The 15,838-nt window shown below is 35.2% G+C and overlaps 1 protein-coding gene across 3 annotated transcripts in view; it reads left to right on the top strand.

Moving 5' to 3' along the window:
* Positions 1-15,838, top strand: part of PROS1 (protein S) — a 100,732-nt gene that overhangs the window by 73,001 nt on the left and 11,893 nt on the right. For all 3 annotated transcript variants that reach the window (XM_025377156.1, XM_025377157.1, XM_025377158.1), the window contains 5 exons: positions 1,589-1,710; positions 3,448-3,563; positions 7,004-7,193; positions 13,348-13,515; positions 15,142-15,310. In XM_025377156.1, coding sequence (XP_025232941.1) covers positions 1,589-1,710; positions 3,448-3,563; positions 7,004-7,193; positions 13,348-13,515; positions 15,142-15,310 — 765 coding nt within the window. The remainder of the gene's footprint in view (positions 1-1,588; positions 1,711-3,447; positions 3,564-7,003; positions 7,194-13,347; positions 13,516-15,141; positions 15,311-15,838) is intronic.

Raw genomic sequence — 15,838 nt, 5'->3', positions numbered from 1 at the left:
TGCTATGGCTGGAACTAATCAATACTAATTTTTCTATTGTGGTTGTGTGTGTGTGTGTGTGTTTATATATATATGTGTATATACATACATAAGAAAATATATATATACACATACATATATGTATGTATATTCGCACACGTATAGTGTACCTTTTAAAAAATAGATTTGTGGGTACAAGTACAGTTTTAATGTACCCTTTTAACCATTTTTAAATGTACAATTCAGTGGCATTAATTACATTCTTGCCATTGTGCAGCCATCACTGCTATTTCCAAAACTTTTTTATCAGCCCAAACAAAAACTCTTAAGCAGTAACCATTAAGCAGTGAGTTTTCTTTTATTAGTTATCTTGATGGAAGTAACGTCTACTCTTGTTTCTTGTCTCTATGAAGTTTCCTAAATCAATAATAATTTTACAATATATTTTTTAACTACGTATGCTGCTTTTGAGATTTTGATGTCCTATCTCCTTTTGCACTCACCAAAAATATTCCCCTGCCCGCCACACACACATTTCTCCTTTCCCACCATTGCAGATAGAAATTACCATGGACAACTCTACACGTCTGCAAAATTATCATTAGCCAACTTCATCCCCTGTATTGTAGTTTTATTTAATGAATGACATATTTTTATAAAAGATTTGTATATGACTCTTATCTGATCTATAAATTTAATAATATGCAATTTTAATACTATTGAAGGATTATTAATTTTGGGAATCTATTTTAAATTATTTTATGAGAATATATTCAATAATAGCATTTATGAACTTGTGGAGTTTTAAAGGTCATAGGGCATATCCAATGAAAATGTAAATGATCTTATATAGTTCTGAGACAGATGTTTGCTTCAACATAATATTATAAATTTCCAAGAATGATTTTCTCAAAATATGGAGTAGGGACAGGGACCATATAGATTTTGTAATATGGGAGATTACATCATAATGAGGTTTTTTTTAAAAAAAAAAAACAAAAACAAAAAAACAGAAAGATAAATAAAGATATTTCCCTAAATTCTCTGCCACCATTAATTATTGCATTATGAGAGGCCTAATGTTCTTGATATTGTCATTTAATTCCTGACTGCATCAACCTTCAGTTAAAGTGGTCTTTTCTTCCCTTCCTTTCCCTACCTTTCTTTTCCTTTACTTCTTCCCCATCTTCCTCTCCCTTCCTCTTCCCCTTCCCATTTCTTTTTTCTTTTTCTCAAAGCAATGAATTGTGAGGCAATCTCAAGGGAATTGAAATAATCAGAAATGACAGTTAAGTTGAGATTCTCAATCTTTTTTTCTTCAAATTCAAAATGAGAAATTTGGTAGAATTGTTATACTTAATCACCGAAAGTTATAAATTAATTTTAGTTTCAAATATGTAAATAAATAAAAATTATACTTGTAACTCATTTAAATTTTCACGTTAAGTATTATATTTAAATGTAGCTTGATGTCATAGTATTTCTTTCCCTAACGTTCGATTATCGTTGATTATCTCATACTACAATCATAATATTCCTGTGCCTATAAGATTGAACATTTAGGAGATACTAAAGTTTGCATGTGTGTGTGTGTGTGTTTTTACCTCAGATATAGATGAATGCTCTGAGAACATGTGTGCTCAGCTTTGTGTCAATTACCCTGGAGGTTACACTTGCTACTGTGATGGGAAGAAAGGATTCAAACTTGCCCAAGATCAGAAGAGTTGTGAGGTAAACACTTTACACTGCTTAACTGCTCCCCTGTTTCCTAAAATGAGAGATCCGCATACTCATTTTCACATAACTGAGTTAAGTCAGGAAAACACAGATGTTCTACAACAATTGCTATAGCTTTAAGCAGGTTATAAGTCATGATTATTTTCTAATTATGGCCACATAAGTCATACACATTGGGGATAATTAGTGGCTGAGTTTAAAAAAAGAGGGTAGAGTCACAGTTTAGAGAGTACTTATCTGTAGCCTGTACATTTATAAAATACAACGTGTGTGTTTACTTAAGAAATCAAGAAAAGCTGAGTTTAATAGCCCTCATTGTGAAAAAAAAGTCTCCCATAGAAACTTAAGTGAAAACATTTTCCACTGTCTACTTTTTTGGATTCCACTCTGACTAGTTTGATCATGTCTTAGGCATGTTAGTGTTTGTAAAGTGCTCATGAAGTTTCAGAGGGTACAAGTGCAGTTTTAACATACACTTTTAACAATTTCTAGGATTTAGTGGGGTTTAAGTATATCATAATTCAGAGAGGTTGATTTCTTAATCTGTGTCTCTCAGACTTGCTTTTAGTTACTTAGATTTAATGCATAACTGACCCAGGAATTGAATATTGGGTGTAGGCGCTCGTTTTTACTTCATTGAAATAAATGTCACCATCTGAGCTCTTTTTTTTCCTGCGTGTTTTTTTTGACAAGTAGAGGCAACATTGTATATAATTATGAGGCAGACCATAAAAAATGCCTAAATAATGATTTAAGTGTACATACATACTTCTATATCTGTTGCCAAGACAAAGCTGTATATGTCCGGAAAAATGTCACATTCAGTAGTATGCACCCTACCTGGAAATAAGCTAGTTGGCATGTGTAGTAATTTTGGTATGGTACTACTTAATTGAAATGCCATGCTGTGTGAACATCTATTTTGTAATTTAGTCCTTTGTTATTTCCGTATTTGGTGTACTTACATATCACCATCTGCCTTGAAATAGATTTCTTAAAGTTTTAATGGGAAACAAAATGTTATTTCTGGGCCTATATTTAATACAGTGCTATGTACGTAATTCTCCTCAAGATATCCTCATATGTGCTCAATCATTTATATATTAAAAGCTTTTCATTTTAATGTTTGTTTTCACTCTTAGAAGAAAATACTTGATACCATATGTGTTGACTTTAAATAATCTTCTTGTAAATTCCTTGGAGACTATGAGATCTTAATTTATATTTATTTCCTTCATGTTTTCCAGTATTCCCTTTACTATCTAGATAGCACATTCTTACTCAGAAACCTTTTGCTTAATAAATGAATGAGTGAATGTATGAGGTGTTGTTTATTGGTACATTAATTCTTACACCTATTTCTGACTTCAAATAAAAATAATTTTCAGACATAATTCATGGAAGATATTATACCTGACAGTTAAAGAAATATATATTGGTTTTGGGAGAGTTTGTGTTTAGGACTAAAATTTGCAAAAGAAGTATTAAAGACAAAGATCTAAAACCGTGCACATTGAACGAGACTTTAAAACCCACGTATTCTTTATAGATAGACTGTACAAGGAAGTGGAAGATATGTCTTTATTATTACCCAAAATATTCTTAATTATTTTAGTGTGTTACAGATGATACATTAGTAACCAAACAAGAATGCATGGCCTCACACAAACATTCAGCACTAACCTATGCATTTTGATTTTCTTGTTGTTTATTTGGTTTCTTTTATTCCAGGCTGTTTCAGTGTGCCTTCCCTTGAACCTTGACACAAAGTATGAATTACTTTACTTGGCGGAACAGTTTGCAGGGGTTGTTTTATATTTAAAATTTCGTTTGCCAGAAATCAGCAGGTGAGGAACCACTAGCAATGATAATTTCTAGAGGTTAAGCAGATGAGGGCAGGAGAAAAGTGGCTGAAAAGGTTTGAAATGTGTGAAATTATATTACCTATCAGATAATGTAGTCATATTACCGATCAGATGATTTGGGGAGCCCTAAAATTAATTTATTCCTTCACACGTATAATTTTCATGCTAAAACCTTTTTGAGTCGTTCTAGGCTGACTTTCCCCAATTAACATTTTACCTTATTCCATATTCTTCCTTTTGTAGAAAGTGCATATTTACTAAGAAGCTGGGAACGTAGATTTAATGTACTTGTGAAATTTCCATTACTCTTTACACATGTTATGAAAACGAAGTAATAAAAAATACTCAGTATTGCTTTTAGAATTTCATTATGTTCAAAATTATTAAGGAAAAAATTTAAACTTGCTTAAGTGGCATTTTAAAGACATGCATTGCATAATTTTAGTTGGCTATCTAAATACTTTATCCATTATTATTGTAGTTAGATTGAGTTCAGAAATGAAATAATTGATTATGTTTTTTAGTCTTGATTCCACTTTATTTTTATAGCAATGTTTAGATCCAATTTTTATTTCATTTTATTTTTGTTTTCTTTATTTATTTTTGAGACAGAGTCTTGCTCTGTCACCCAGGCTGGAGTGCAGTGGCACAGTCTTGGCTCACTGCAACCTCCGCCTCCCAGGTCAAGCAATTCTCCTGCCTCAGCCTCTGAGTAGCTGGGACTACAGGCATGAGCCACCACACCCAGCTAACTTTTGTATTTTCGGTAAAGAGAGAGTTTCACCATGTTGCCCAGGCTGGTCTTGAACTCCTGACCTCAAGTGATCACCCCAGGTGATCTGCCATAATTGTACTTTAGTTATCAGATTTTCTAAGAAGCATACATTGCTGGAAGTAGGAGAAAGAAATTGGAATTTTTTTGGAATAATGAGAAGGAAAAATACTTGAGACAGAGTATATAGTTCAAATTTTAAAATATTTAAATTAAGTAAGCTTGCATGTTTAGAATTTGATGTCAGATGCATGAATGATTACTCATTAAATAACTAAATTCATAGACATTATTAAAAACATTGAAAATTATTCTAAGATCAATAACTTATATAAACACTTAAGCAACTGGGCTCCTTCCATGCTTTATTCCTCCCAATAAGTGATTTTTTTTTCCTTTGACATCACAGAGCAAGTAATATCTTCTAATGATAGAGATTGGAGAAAACCCTTTCCTGCTCTGAGAATAATAAGGATGAGAGAGAAAAATATTAGTTGTAGTAAATAACACTTTTAGGAATACAATTGATCCTCCATATCCTTGAGTTCCTCATCTGTGGATTTAACCAACCTCAGGTCGATAATATTCAGAAAAAAAACCACGATAAATATTGACAATACAATGCAAAATAATACAAATAAAACACAATACAGTATGACAACTATTTACATACCATTTACATTGTATCAAGTATTATACATAATCTAGAGATGACTTAAAGTACGTGGGAGGATGTGCATAATATGCAAGTACTATGCCATTTTATATAAGGGACTCGAGCATTTGTGGATATTGATACCATCCCGGGGTCCTGGAGCCAATCTCCCATGTATACCTAGGGATGACTGTGTTCATTTCTAACTGACGATTCACAGTAGTTTATTCTCTAACATTGGATTGGAATTGGCCAAATTATTTTTTCCAGAATTTATTATTTATTTATTTTAAACTTTTCATTGAAATATAAAGTATGTACAGAAATGTACACATTAGATTAAATGTACAGCTTGATGAATTTTTATAAACTGCTACCTGTGTGATCAACACAAAGAATAACTAGTGCTTTTATTTATTTTTGCTAATTTCTTTACATCAGTTTCTCATGATCAAATACTTTCCCTACATAAATGTCAACAAATTCACTCTGTTTTCCAGTTTACCATGCTTGTGAAAAAGAATGAATTGTTCCCCATTGTAATGAATCACTATATATTCCAGAAACAAAATATGCAGAGCATGACTCTTTGAAATACGATTTTAGCCTGATTTTACAAAGAAAAGGAAGTTATCTCCATAATAGAATCAACTGCTGGAAGATCTTGAGCATACACAGATTTGGATTTTGGCAAGATAATATCGTTTCACATCCGCAAAATGCTCAGATAGTTATGAAAGAGGATAGAAGTCCTTATTCCAAGCAAAACTGTTCTTTTTTATATAATCTGAGTTCAGTAAGTTCCTACTACATTGTTATCCATCCAGCATACTTTACTCCACATTTTACCTCTTTTTAGCATTTCTTTAGAATTCTAAAGATGAAAACATTTATTTTGTCACCTTTTCTTTGTTCCATTTGAGGGAGATCTGTGCCCCATTGCAAATGGTGCCTCTATTACTATTACTCTTATATTGCAGTAAGAGTATGGGATTCTGTCCTGCCTAATTTAGCAATTATCTGAAGTCCAGACTCTTTAACTTAAATTGCCTGTATTTTAACTTAGGTGACTAATAGTTATACATCTATTGTTCCTTTTCCATGTTTGTCTTTCGTCAATCATTTGAATTTGCTAGTCCCTTGGAAACTTCAATGCTGATTCTCATTGAAGTGTTTTAAGGATACTGAATCAGCACATGTTATTTTACATCCTGCATCCTAAGATTTTTCTCCCCTGTAATAGCTACATATATGTCTAGAGTCTTAATAGCAGCAGATGTTGCCAGCACTCAGATACCCCCAAACACATGGGTAGACTGTATCTTTTAAGTTTTCCTTCTGTGTATTCTACTAGAGTGGCTTATTTTAGGAAAGCTAATAGATATATTTTAAGTTTTTAAAATTTACCTTTCTTACCACACACGAAGGCTTAATGATGTCTGTAATCATCCATATGCCATCTTGTAGATCTCCATGAGTGATTCCTGACAGGTGAAATTATAGGGAAAATATGTCTTTTGATGAATAAACCAACGATGAAATTGTAACACATTTTATGATCACTTATGGATGCAGCAAAAACAAAAACACAAACAAACTACCACTTCTTAATGTTAGATTATGTAGTGTATAAAAGGCTCCAGGAGAGAGATAGTATGCCTGATACTTATACATGTGTATTAATTCCAGCATTTGGAAGGTGCTTTCAAAACATATGCCAAACAAAGATGACAAATTACCAAAGCATCTGTTCTCTGGGGAAAAGTTTCCAAGAATAAGCAAGAAAATATAATAACTTAATTTTAAACATACATGGAGCCAGAGATAATACATGAGCCATCTAATTCTGCCCTTCTCTTTTATTAATTCCAGAAAATGAAATAAATAGTTGACTCTTTGTCCGTGTTACTGTTTGTCGGTATAAGAAATAAAGAAAAATGCATTGAGCTTTCTGTATTTCTCACTCTTAAGGATCCCTCTTTGTCCATTTTTTAGATTTTCAGCAGAATTTGATTTCCGGACATACGATTCACAAGGCGTGATACTGTATGCAGAATCTATCGATCACTCAGCATGGCTCCTGATTGCACTTCGTGGTGGAAAGATTGAAGTTCAGCTTAAGAATGAACATACATCCAAAATCACAACTGGAGGTGACATTATTAATAACGGTCTATGGAATATGGTATGTTTGCAGATTTCATCAATGTCTTCCCACTTTGATGCAGTTTGTATAAAATCATAATTTATTTTTATAGTGATACCGAACCAAAATGGGTTTGGAGTTATCTGATGCTATAGGAGGTATATTCTACATACTGTAAATCCATGAAACATCCTGAGTAATAATATTCTCACTTAATATATTAGAAGCATTGTTTTTAGTTATTTGCTTGAACTACTCTGTCTTTAACTTTTTACCTTTTTTAGTGGCTGATTGATGAACAATGGTGTTAGGGATTATTAGGCAGCCTAACAGTTTTGTTTTTTTTTTTGACACAGAGTTTTGCTCTTGTTGCCCAGGCTGGAGTGCAATGGCACAATCTCGGCTCACTGCAACCTCCGCCTCCCGGGTTCAAGTGATTCTCCTGTTTCAGCCTCCCGAGTAGCTGGGATTACAGGCATGCACCACCACGCCTGGCTAATTTTGTGTTTTTAGTAGAAACGGGGTTTCTCCATGTTGGTCCAGCTGGTCTCGAACTCCTGACCTCAGGTGATCTGCCCGCCTTGGCCTCCGAAAGTCCTGGGATTACAGATGTGACCCACCGCGCCCAGCCTTTTTTTTTTTTTTTTTTTTTTTGAGACAGAGTCTTACTCTGTCGCCCAGACTGGAGTGCAGTGGCATGGTCTTGGCTCACTGCAACCTCCACCTCCTTTGTTCAAGCGATTCTTGTGCCTCAGCCTCCTGAGTAGCTGGGATCACAGGTGTGCAATAGCACACCTGGCTAATTTTTATAATGTTAGTATAGACAGGGTTTCACCATGTTGGCCAGACTGGTCTCAAACTCCTGGCCTCAAGCTATTCGCCCACTTCGGCCTCCCAAAGTGCTGGGATTACAAGAGTGAACAACTGCACTCGGCCAGCATAACAATTTGTGCAAAGACACCATTGATCAAGAAAAACTCTCCTCAACTGTCAATAATATGTTTTAAATTAAGGAGAAATAAACATAGTAACAAATTCAAAAAGGTAATTCAAATTCAAATATAAGCATATCAATAAGTAATCCTTTAAAAAAAAATAGACACAGGGCCTTGCTATGTTGCCCAGGCTGGTCTTGGACTCAAGGAATCTTCCTCCCACTTTGGCTTCCCAAAATGCTAGGATTACAGGCATGAGCCATTGTACCAGACCTAGTAATCAGTTTTTGTGCAAACAATATACAGTAGCAGGTACCAGTGTGCTTAGAAATTAGCATTTTAGCCACTGGCGTTACAGTGGCTCACACCTGTAATCCCAGCACTTTGGGAAGTCAAGGTGGGTGGATCACCTGAGGTCAGGAGTTCAAGAGCAGCCTGACCAACATGGTGAAACCTCATCTCTACTAAAAATACAAAAATTAGTCAGGCATGGTGGCGCGCACCTGCAGTCCCAGCAGGAGAATCGCTTAAACTCAGGAAGCGGAGGTTGCAGGGAGATCACGCAGCTGCACTCCAGCCTGGGTGACAAAGGAAGACTCTGTGTCGAAAAAGAAAGAAAAGGAGAGGAGAGGAAAGGAAGAGATTAGCATTTTAATTTAACCCTACATATAGCCTTTATTCTAATGATCAAGAATAGCACTTTAATCAACTGGATTAAAGTGAGACTTTTCTGAAGGGATTACTGCTAGTTGATAGTGGGGAGAAGTCTTTTCTGAAGTATAGAGTCATTGCTGCCATCAGCAGAGGATAGCTGAGAGAAGATTGGCTTCACCTTAGAATGTGGTGCACAAAAGAGACATCTTTTATGCCTAGAGGAGCTGGCAAGAAGTTTGTGCTGATCTCGATTTATTTATTTATGTTATTTATTTATTTATCATCACTATTATTATTATTTTGAGATGGAGTCTTGCTCTGTCACCCAGGCTGGAGTGCAGTGGCATGATCTTGGCTCACTGCAACTTCCACCTCCTGGGTTCAAGCAATTCTCCTGTCTCAGCCTCTTGAGTAGCTGGGACTATCGGTACCTGACACCATGTCTGGGTAGTTTTTGTATTTTTAGTAGAGATGGGTTTCACCATTTTGGCCAGGCTGGTCCAGAATTTCTGACCTCAGGTGATCAGCTCTCCTCAGCCTCCCAAAATGCAGGGATTACAGGTGTGAGCCACTGCACCCAGACAAGAAGTTTGTATTGAGAAGCCATGTAAGGTCATCACTAAATTATTTTGGTCTTTCAGTTATGCAGACATGCACTCATTTATTCAATAAGCTTTTAGTGAGTGCTTTTGATGCTAAGTTCCTGAGTTCAAGGCATTAGAACTATAGCATATCGGGGGAACCTGCCCCCAATATTTCAACATAGGTTCTTTCTATTTTCCATAAGTGTCAGCCAGCTGAGAAATAAAGAGAAAGAGTACAAAGAGAGGAATTTTACAGCTGGGCCTCCGGGGGTGACATCACATATTGGTAGGATCGTGATACCCACCGGAGTCACAAAACCAGCAAGTTTTTATTAAGGATTTCAAAAGGGGAGGGGGTGTAACAACAGGGAGTAGGTCACAAAGATCACATGCTTCAAAGGGCAAAAAGGAGAATAAAGATTATATGCTTCTGAGGAAACAGGACAAGGGCAAAATCAGAAACTCCTGATAAGGGCCCAACAAAGATCACAAGGCAAAGGGCAAAAGCAGAGTTACTGATAAGGGTCTATGTTCAGCAGTGCACATATTGTCTTGATAAACATCTTAAACAACAAAAAACAGGGTTCAAGGGCAGAGAACCGGTCTGACCTCAAATTTGCCAGGGTGGGGTTTTTTCCCCACCCTAATAAGCCTGAGGGTACTGCAGGAGACCAGGGTATATTTCAGTCCTTATTTCAATTGCATAAGACAAACACTCCCAGAGTGGCCATTTATAGACTTCCCCCCAGGAATGCATTCCTTCCCCAGGGTATTAATTATTAATATTCCTTGCTATGAAAAGAATTCAGCAATATCTTCCGTACTTGCGTGTCCATTTATAGGTTCTCTGCAAGAAGAAAAATATGGCTCTTTTTGCCCGACCCCACAGGCAGTCAGACCTTATGGTTGTCTTCCCTTGTTCCCTAAAATCACTGTTATTCTGTTCTTTTTCAAGGTACACTGATTTCATATTGTTCAAACACACATTTTACAATCAGCTTGTACAGTTCACACACTTGTGGTCCTGAGGTGACATACATTCTCAGCTTATGAAGATAACAGGATTAAGAGATTAAAGTAAGACAGGTGTAAGAAATTATAAGAGTATTATTTGAGAACTGATAAATGTCCATGAAATCTTCACAATTTATGTTCCTCTGCCACGGCTCCAGTCAGTCCCTCTGTTCGGGGTCCCTGACTTCCTGCAACAATAGCAAGAGATTTTCCTCGCTCTAGAGCTTAGTACCTCACAGATAAGTAGCTGATGCTTCTTTGGGAAATAATATAATGTAACAGGAAATATATTACAGTAGAGGTATGAGCAAAGCACACTTGGGCAAATGTGGTGAATTTATAAATGATTATAAATTCTTATCTTTGATTATGAGTCTAATATTAATCTTATCTTTGATTATGAGTCTAATATTAGGAATTTTAATTGTAAATGTATCATAATTCATTCAGCAAAATATTTATTGGCACTTCTATGTGCTAATCCTTATTCTAGGTGGTAAAGATACAACAGCAAATAAAAAAAAGTCAGTGCTCTTACGCAGCTTGCATTCTAGTGGTGAGATGCAAATAACAAATGCATGAAAAAATAAATATGCCAGATAGTTATTCCTGTTATAAGGAAAAAGAAAAGCCAGACAAGGACAAAGAGAGTGATGGTGGTTACTATGCATATAGAATCAGGAAAGGCATCTCTGATTAGATTAGATCTGAGCCGAAACTTAAGAGCACATGTCGTGAGAAATACATGAGGGAATATAAAATGATTCTGCACCATGTGAACAGCAAGTAGAGAGTTTCTTGGAATAGGATGTGTTTGGTATTTGAGGAATAACACAAAGAGTAGTGTAGCAGCAGGGGACAGTAGTTAGAAAATGAGGTTAGAAACGTGGTCTAGAATAAGATCATCGAGGGCCTTGGGGGCAATGATGAGGATGTGGATTTTATGCTAAATGGAAAGACCCTGGATGGTTTTGAGAAAGGACATGGATCTAATTTGCATTTTAAAAGATAATCCCAATCAGAAGCGGATGACTTTGTGGAAACCAGAAGTGGAGAATGAGAGTAGAACAGGATATGGAGTTAGGAGACTGTTGGAAGAATCCAGGGGAGAGAAGATGGAAGCTTTGACTGGTATGCTGATGATAAGGGTGGTGAAAAGTGGTCAGATTCTGGGTATATTTTTAAAGTTAAGCCTTCAATTCAAATTTTTGAATACTCAGCATAAAGAGGGGTTTTAAGGGCCTGAAACTGTTTGTGTTGACCAGTGGTTCCAAATACTATCTCATCCAATGTCTGAATGCTCCTTTACTATTCTATAATGAAATATATCAATAATGTAAACTACCTTCACATATACCCAATCAAAACCAATATAATGCTCTCATTATTATATTAATATGGATAAATTAAAGGAAAGTAATTCATAAGAAAATAATATGTATTTCGATATATACATAGTCAACTATAACTACAGCACTTGTCAAAGCTTGCTTCTATGCATAAAGTAAAAGCTACAAATGAAGACTAATGCTGGGGTGTTATATTAGCAACTCAAATACCATTAAGTGCATACATGGTGTTGCCATTGGTATTATTCATTTTCCAAAGTGGTGAGAAGTTCCTGGTAAAGATATGAACAAAACAAATGTCAATCTATCCTTAGTTTTCAAGATTATTACATTCTTGAAAAATGTAATGAATGCTAAAATAGTGCAGCAAGCATTTTGTATATATGTATACACAAACTCAGATGATTGTAAGCATGAATAGTCCCTACATGAATACCTAGGAGGGATGTTCAAAAGATTTTAAGCATATTTGATAATTTATTATTAGTTCTGCATTACTTATTATTGTTAATTCTGCATGGCTAGCCTATGTACATAATGTAGATTGTCTATCATCTTGCAGTGCCAGCATGGCCCCTACTCATTGTGACAAATAAAAGTGTTCCCCACCTCCAAATTTTCCAAATGCCCTGGAGTGGAGTCATGGTGTCTCACTTAAAATACTTGCATGGCTACAGGAAAAAGGTCTGGGGCCTGAGCCGTGGGGAGGGGAAGATCCAGCAAAGGAGACTGAGAAGTAGTGGTCAGAGTGTAGAGAGAGAAGCAAGCAGGGTCAGGTGTTGTAGGCTAAGTTAAGAAAGTCTGTAAAGGAGAGAATAGTTGTTCGAATGCTGCTAATTGGCTATATTAAGGAAGGAGTGTTGACCAACTTTAAGTTTGTGTTACTAAATGTATTCTATGTTGGAGGATAGTTTTTCCCTTCCTATCATGGTGTTTTAATATGTTTACTGTCTGGCTTATATTATTAGTTAGTGAGTGAAGAGTTTGCACTTTGAGTGCTATAGTTTTACTTGAAGTGATTTCAGCAGTGGTTCTTCAAATTGCCTTTGTGGAAGGAATTTTTATTGTTGTTTACCCTTATTTGAAACCTTTTTAAAAAACCCAAACTACTCTCAAAATAGGAAAACTTCAATTTAATTTTATGTGTTTTTTTTTTATTGCCTCAATCACTTTTGAATTTTAGAGAAAAACTAATGTGTGTGCAATTAACAGAATACTGAACATATTGATTTTTCTGACTTTATATTAAGAACTTATTTACATTATTGATCCCATATGTGTATTATCAGACAATTGCAAAATAAGACCACTTAGATTTTTCCTAAGATAGAATGGCTCACTTAACTGTTAATTTTCTAGCAGCCTAGGATTGAAAGATACATAATTGGATGTTTAAGCTTAACAGAATACTATTATTTTTTAACTTTAAAATATGATACGCTTTTAATTTTTGATCAAGTGCTGCCACCTTAAATGTCTTTTTATCACATTTATCATAATTTGACATTCCAAATGAGTTGTAACAAATTAATAATTACATTAAAATGATTACTTTACAAAAGTAGTTTTTGGGAATAATAACAATTTTTAGATCCCAGTATTTCAAATGATATGTAGTAATGCTTGGTTATTTGGTAATTTTTCTTTTTAATTGTAGGTGTCTGTGGAAGAATTAGAACATAGTATTAGCATTAAAATAGCTAAAGAAGCTGTGATGGATATAAATAAACCTGGACCCCTTTTTAAGCCTGAAAATGGATTGCTGGAAACCAAAGTATACTTTGCAGGATTCCCTCGGAAAGTGGAAAGTGAACTCATTAAACCGGTAATGATCCAAGCTGCTGTCATTCATCATGGATGAATTCCTTTTGTCTGTAATAGATTTGAATATGTGTTTTTCTGAGAGTCAATAGAAGTTGTTTTGTTAAGCATACTAAGTGTGACAACTTGAAATGATCATGGAAAAATAACATTAGTAACCCTTGTTATTGTATTAATGAAATAAAAAAATGATATAGTGGTTTTGTGCCCATTTAAATCCCCAGCATAAATCATGAAGTGGATTTCTAAAATTCTCAAGTTAATGCTTGACAATGTTAACACTACAGTTCAGTGTTAACATCATGATAATCCATACTCAGTTGTTAAACATATAAATTAATATATTTAAGTCCAAAATTATGCTATTTTGTGAAAGCCAGTCAAAGGACTTTCTCAAGTCTATTTTTAGGACTTAAATGCAAGAGCTAAAGAATACCACATAAGGTGAAATTTATTGTTAAAAAAATACCTCTTTACTGAGGGTACAACTATAGCCTGTCACAAATTGAAATTTGATGTAATAGATATTTTTCTAAGTATAATATTTGTTTAATAGCTATACAATAGGTTTCATGAAAGAGACTAACCACTAACTCTTGAAAGAGTTTTAAAAATTTCGTTTGAAATCACAGACCTGCCCAATACACTTGCTGGTTTAATTTAAATATTTACTATCTTATATCCATCTTTCACTCCTGGCAATTAATAGTTACTTTAACTTTTAAAAGATTTCTGTTATATGATATTAAGCTTGAATTAATTAACCCATGTTGACAAGAATATACCTGTTGTCTGAAACTGAGAAATTAAGACACTTTAAAAGTAAAATAAAGTATTCAAAAAGTATCAATCATTTATGAAATGGCTTTTACATGCCTTGAGGCTGGCAGGATGCTTGATGGAGGCTAAAGAATGCAAACACTTTTGTGTCTGAAGAAACTTAGAGTCTGATTGGCAAGACAAACCCATATTGTAAATGCCACTAGAGAAAAACAAGGCCGGGCGCAGTGGCTCACACCTGTAATCCCAGCACTTTGGGAGGTCGATGCGGGCGGGTCACCTGAGATCAGGAGTTCAAGACCAACCTAGCCAATGTGGCAAAACTCCATCTCTACTCGAAGTGCAAAAATGAGCCGGGTGTGGTGGCAGGCACTTGTAATCGCAGCGAGTCGGGAGGCTGAGGCAGGAGAATCGCTTGAACCAGGGAGGCAGAGGTTGTAGTCAGCCAAGATCCCGCCACTGCACTCCAGCAAGACTCCATCTCAATCAAACAAACAAACAAAGAAGACAAACAAGACAGCTTAGAGCCCAGGGCCACAGCTAGAAGCAAATATAGAACTTGAGAGCAGAAAATTTACCACTGGATGACGTAGGAGAGGCAGGTGGGGCTTGAAGTGTTAAAAATCGTTAAGATCCCACCGAGGGCTTGTGATGGTATAAGCTCACTTGTACTGAAAAAGACTGTCCATCTGAAGAATACTTTGAAAAGAAAAACTTAAATAAAATTCAAAATATTTCCAACTATTATTAAAGAAAGGATTTTTTTCCTGTAAATGAAAACCTATACTCATAATCGAGCCACTTGTTTAAGTTTAAAATGCCCTCCTTGACTTATATTTTAATTTGCTAGATTAACCCTCGTCTAGATGGATGTATACGAAGCTGGAATTTGATGAAGCAAGGAGCTTCCGGAATAAAGGAAATTATTCAAGAAAAACAAAATAAGCATTGTCTGGTTACTGTGGAGAAGGGCTCCTACTATCCTGGTTCTGGAATTGCTGAATTTCACATAGATTATAGTAAGTGATTTTCCATTTATCTCTATTTTTGTCATTAATGAGTAAATTTATTCATCGACAAACAGTAGCAGTTTCTTTGGTAAACATTATCAAGTATCTGCTGTGTGCCCACTCTAGTCTTATGCTTATTCATACTATTATATACCTTTTACAGAAAGTTTTCAGTGTATTGGGAAAAATATAAAGGCATTTGAATGTGCTTGTGTTGTTATTTCAGGTTTATCGGTACAAAGCCTGATTCCTTTTGGGTAAATTCAATTGAGCTATTTCAAAGTTCACTGATTTCTCACTTGTATGGAGTCTACCAATGAATGCATCAAAAAGATTCATCTTAATTTCTAGCATTTCTATTTGATGCTTTCTTAAAATTTCTACCTCCCTGTTGAAATTCCCTATCTGTTCACACGTGTCTAGTTTATGTACTGAGATTTCAATGTAGTCATCATAATTATTTTAAATTCGCTGTCTCATAGTTCCAACTGTGTCATATCTGGGTCTGGTCATTTTGTTTGTTTTGTCCCTTGACCA

The sequence above is a fragment of the Theropithecus gelada genome, chromosome 2 (assembly GCF_003255815.1).
Source record: "Theropithecus gelada isolate Dixy chromosome 2, Tgel_1.0, whole genome shotgun sequence".
In the NCBI taxonomy this organism is placed as follows: Eukaryota; Metazoa; Chordata; class Mammalia; order Primates; family Cercopithecidae; genus Theropithecus; species Theropithecus gelada.
This window is presented reverse-complemented; position numbering and strand designations above follow the sequence as displayed.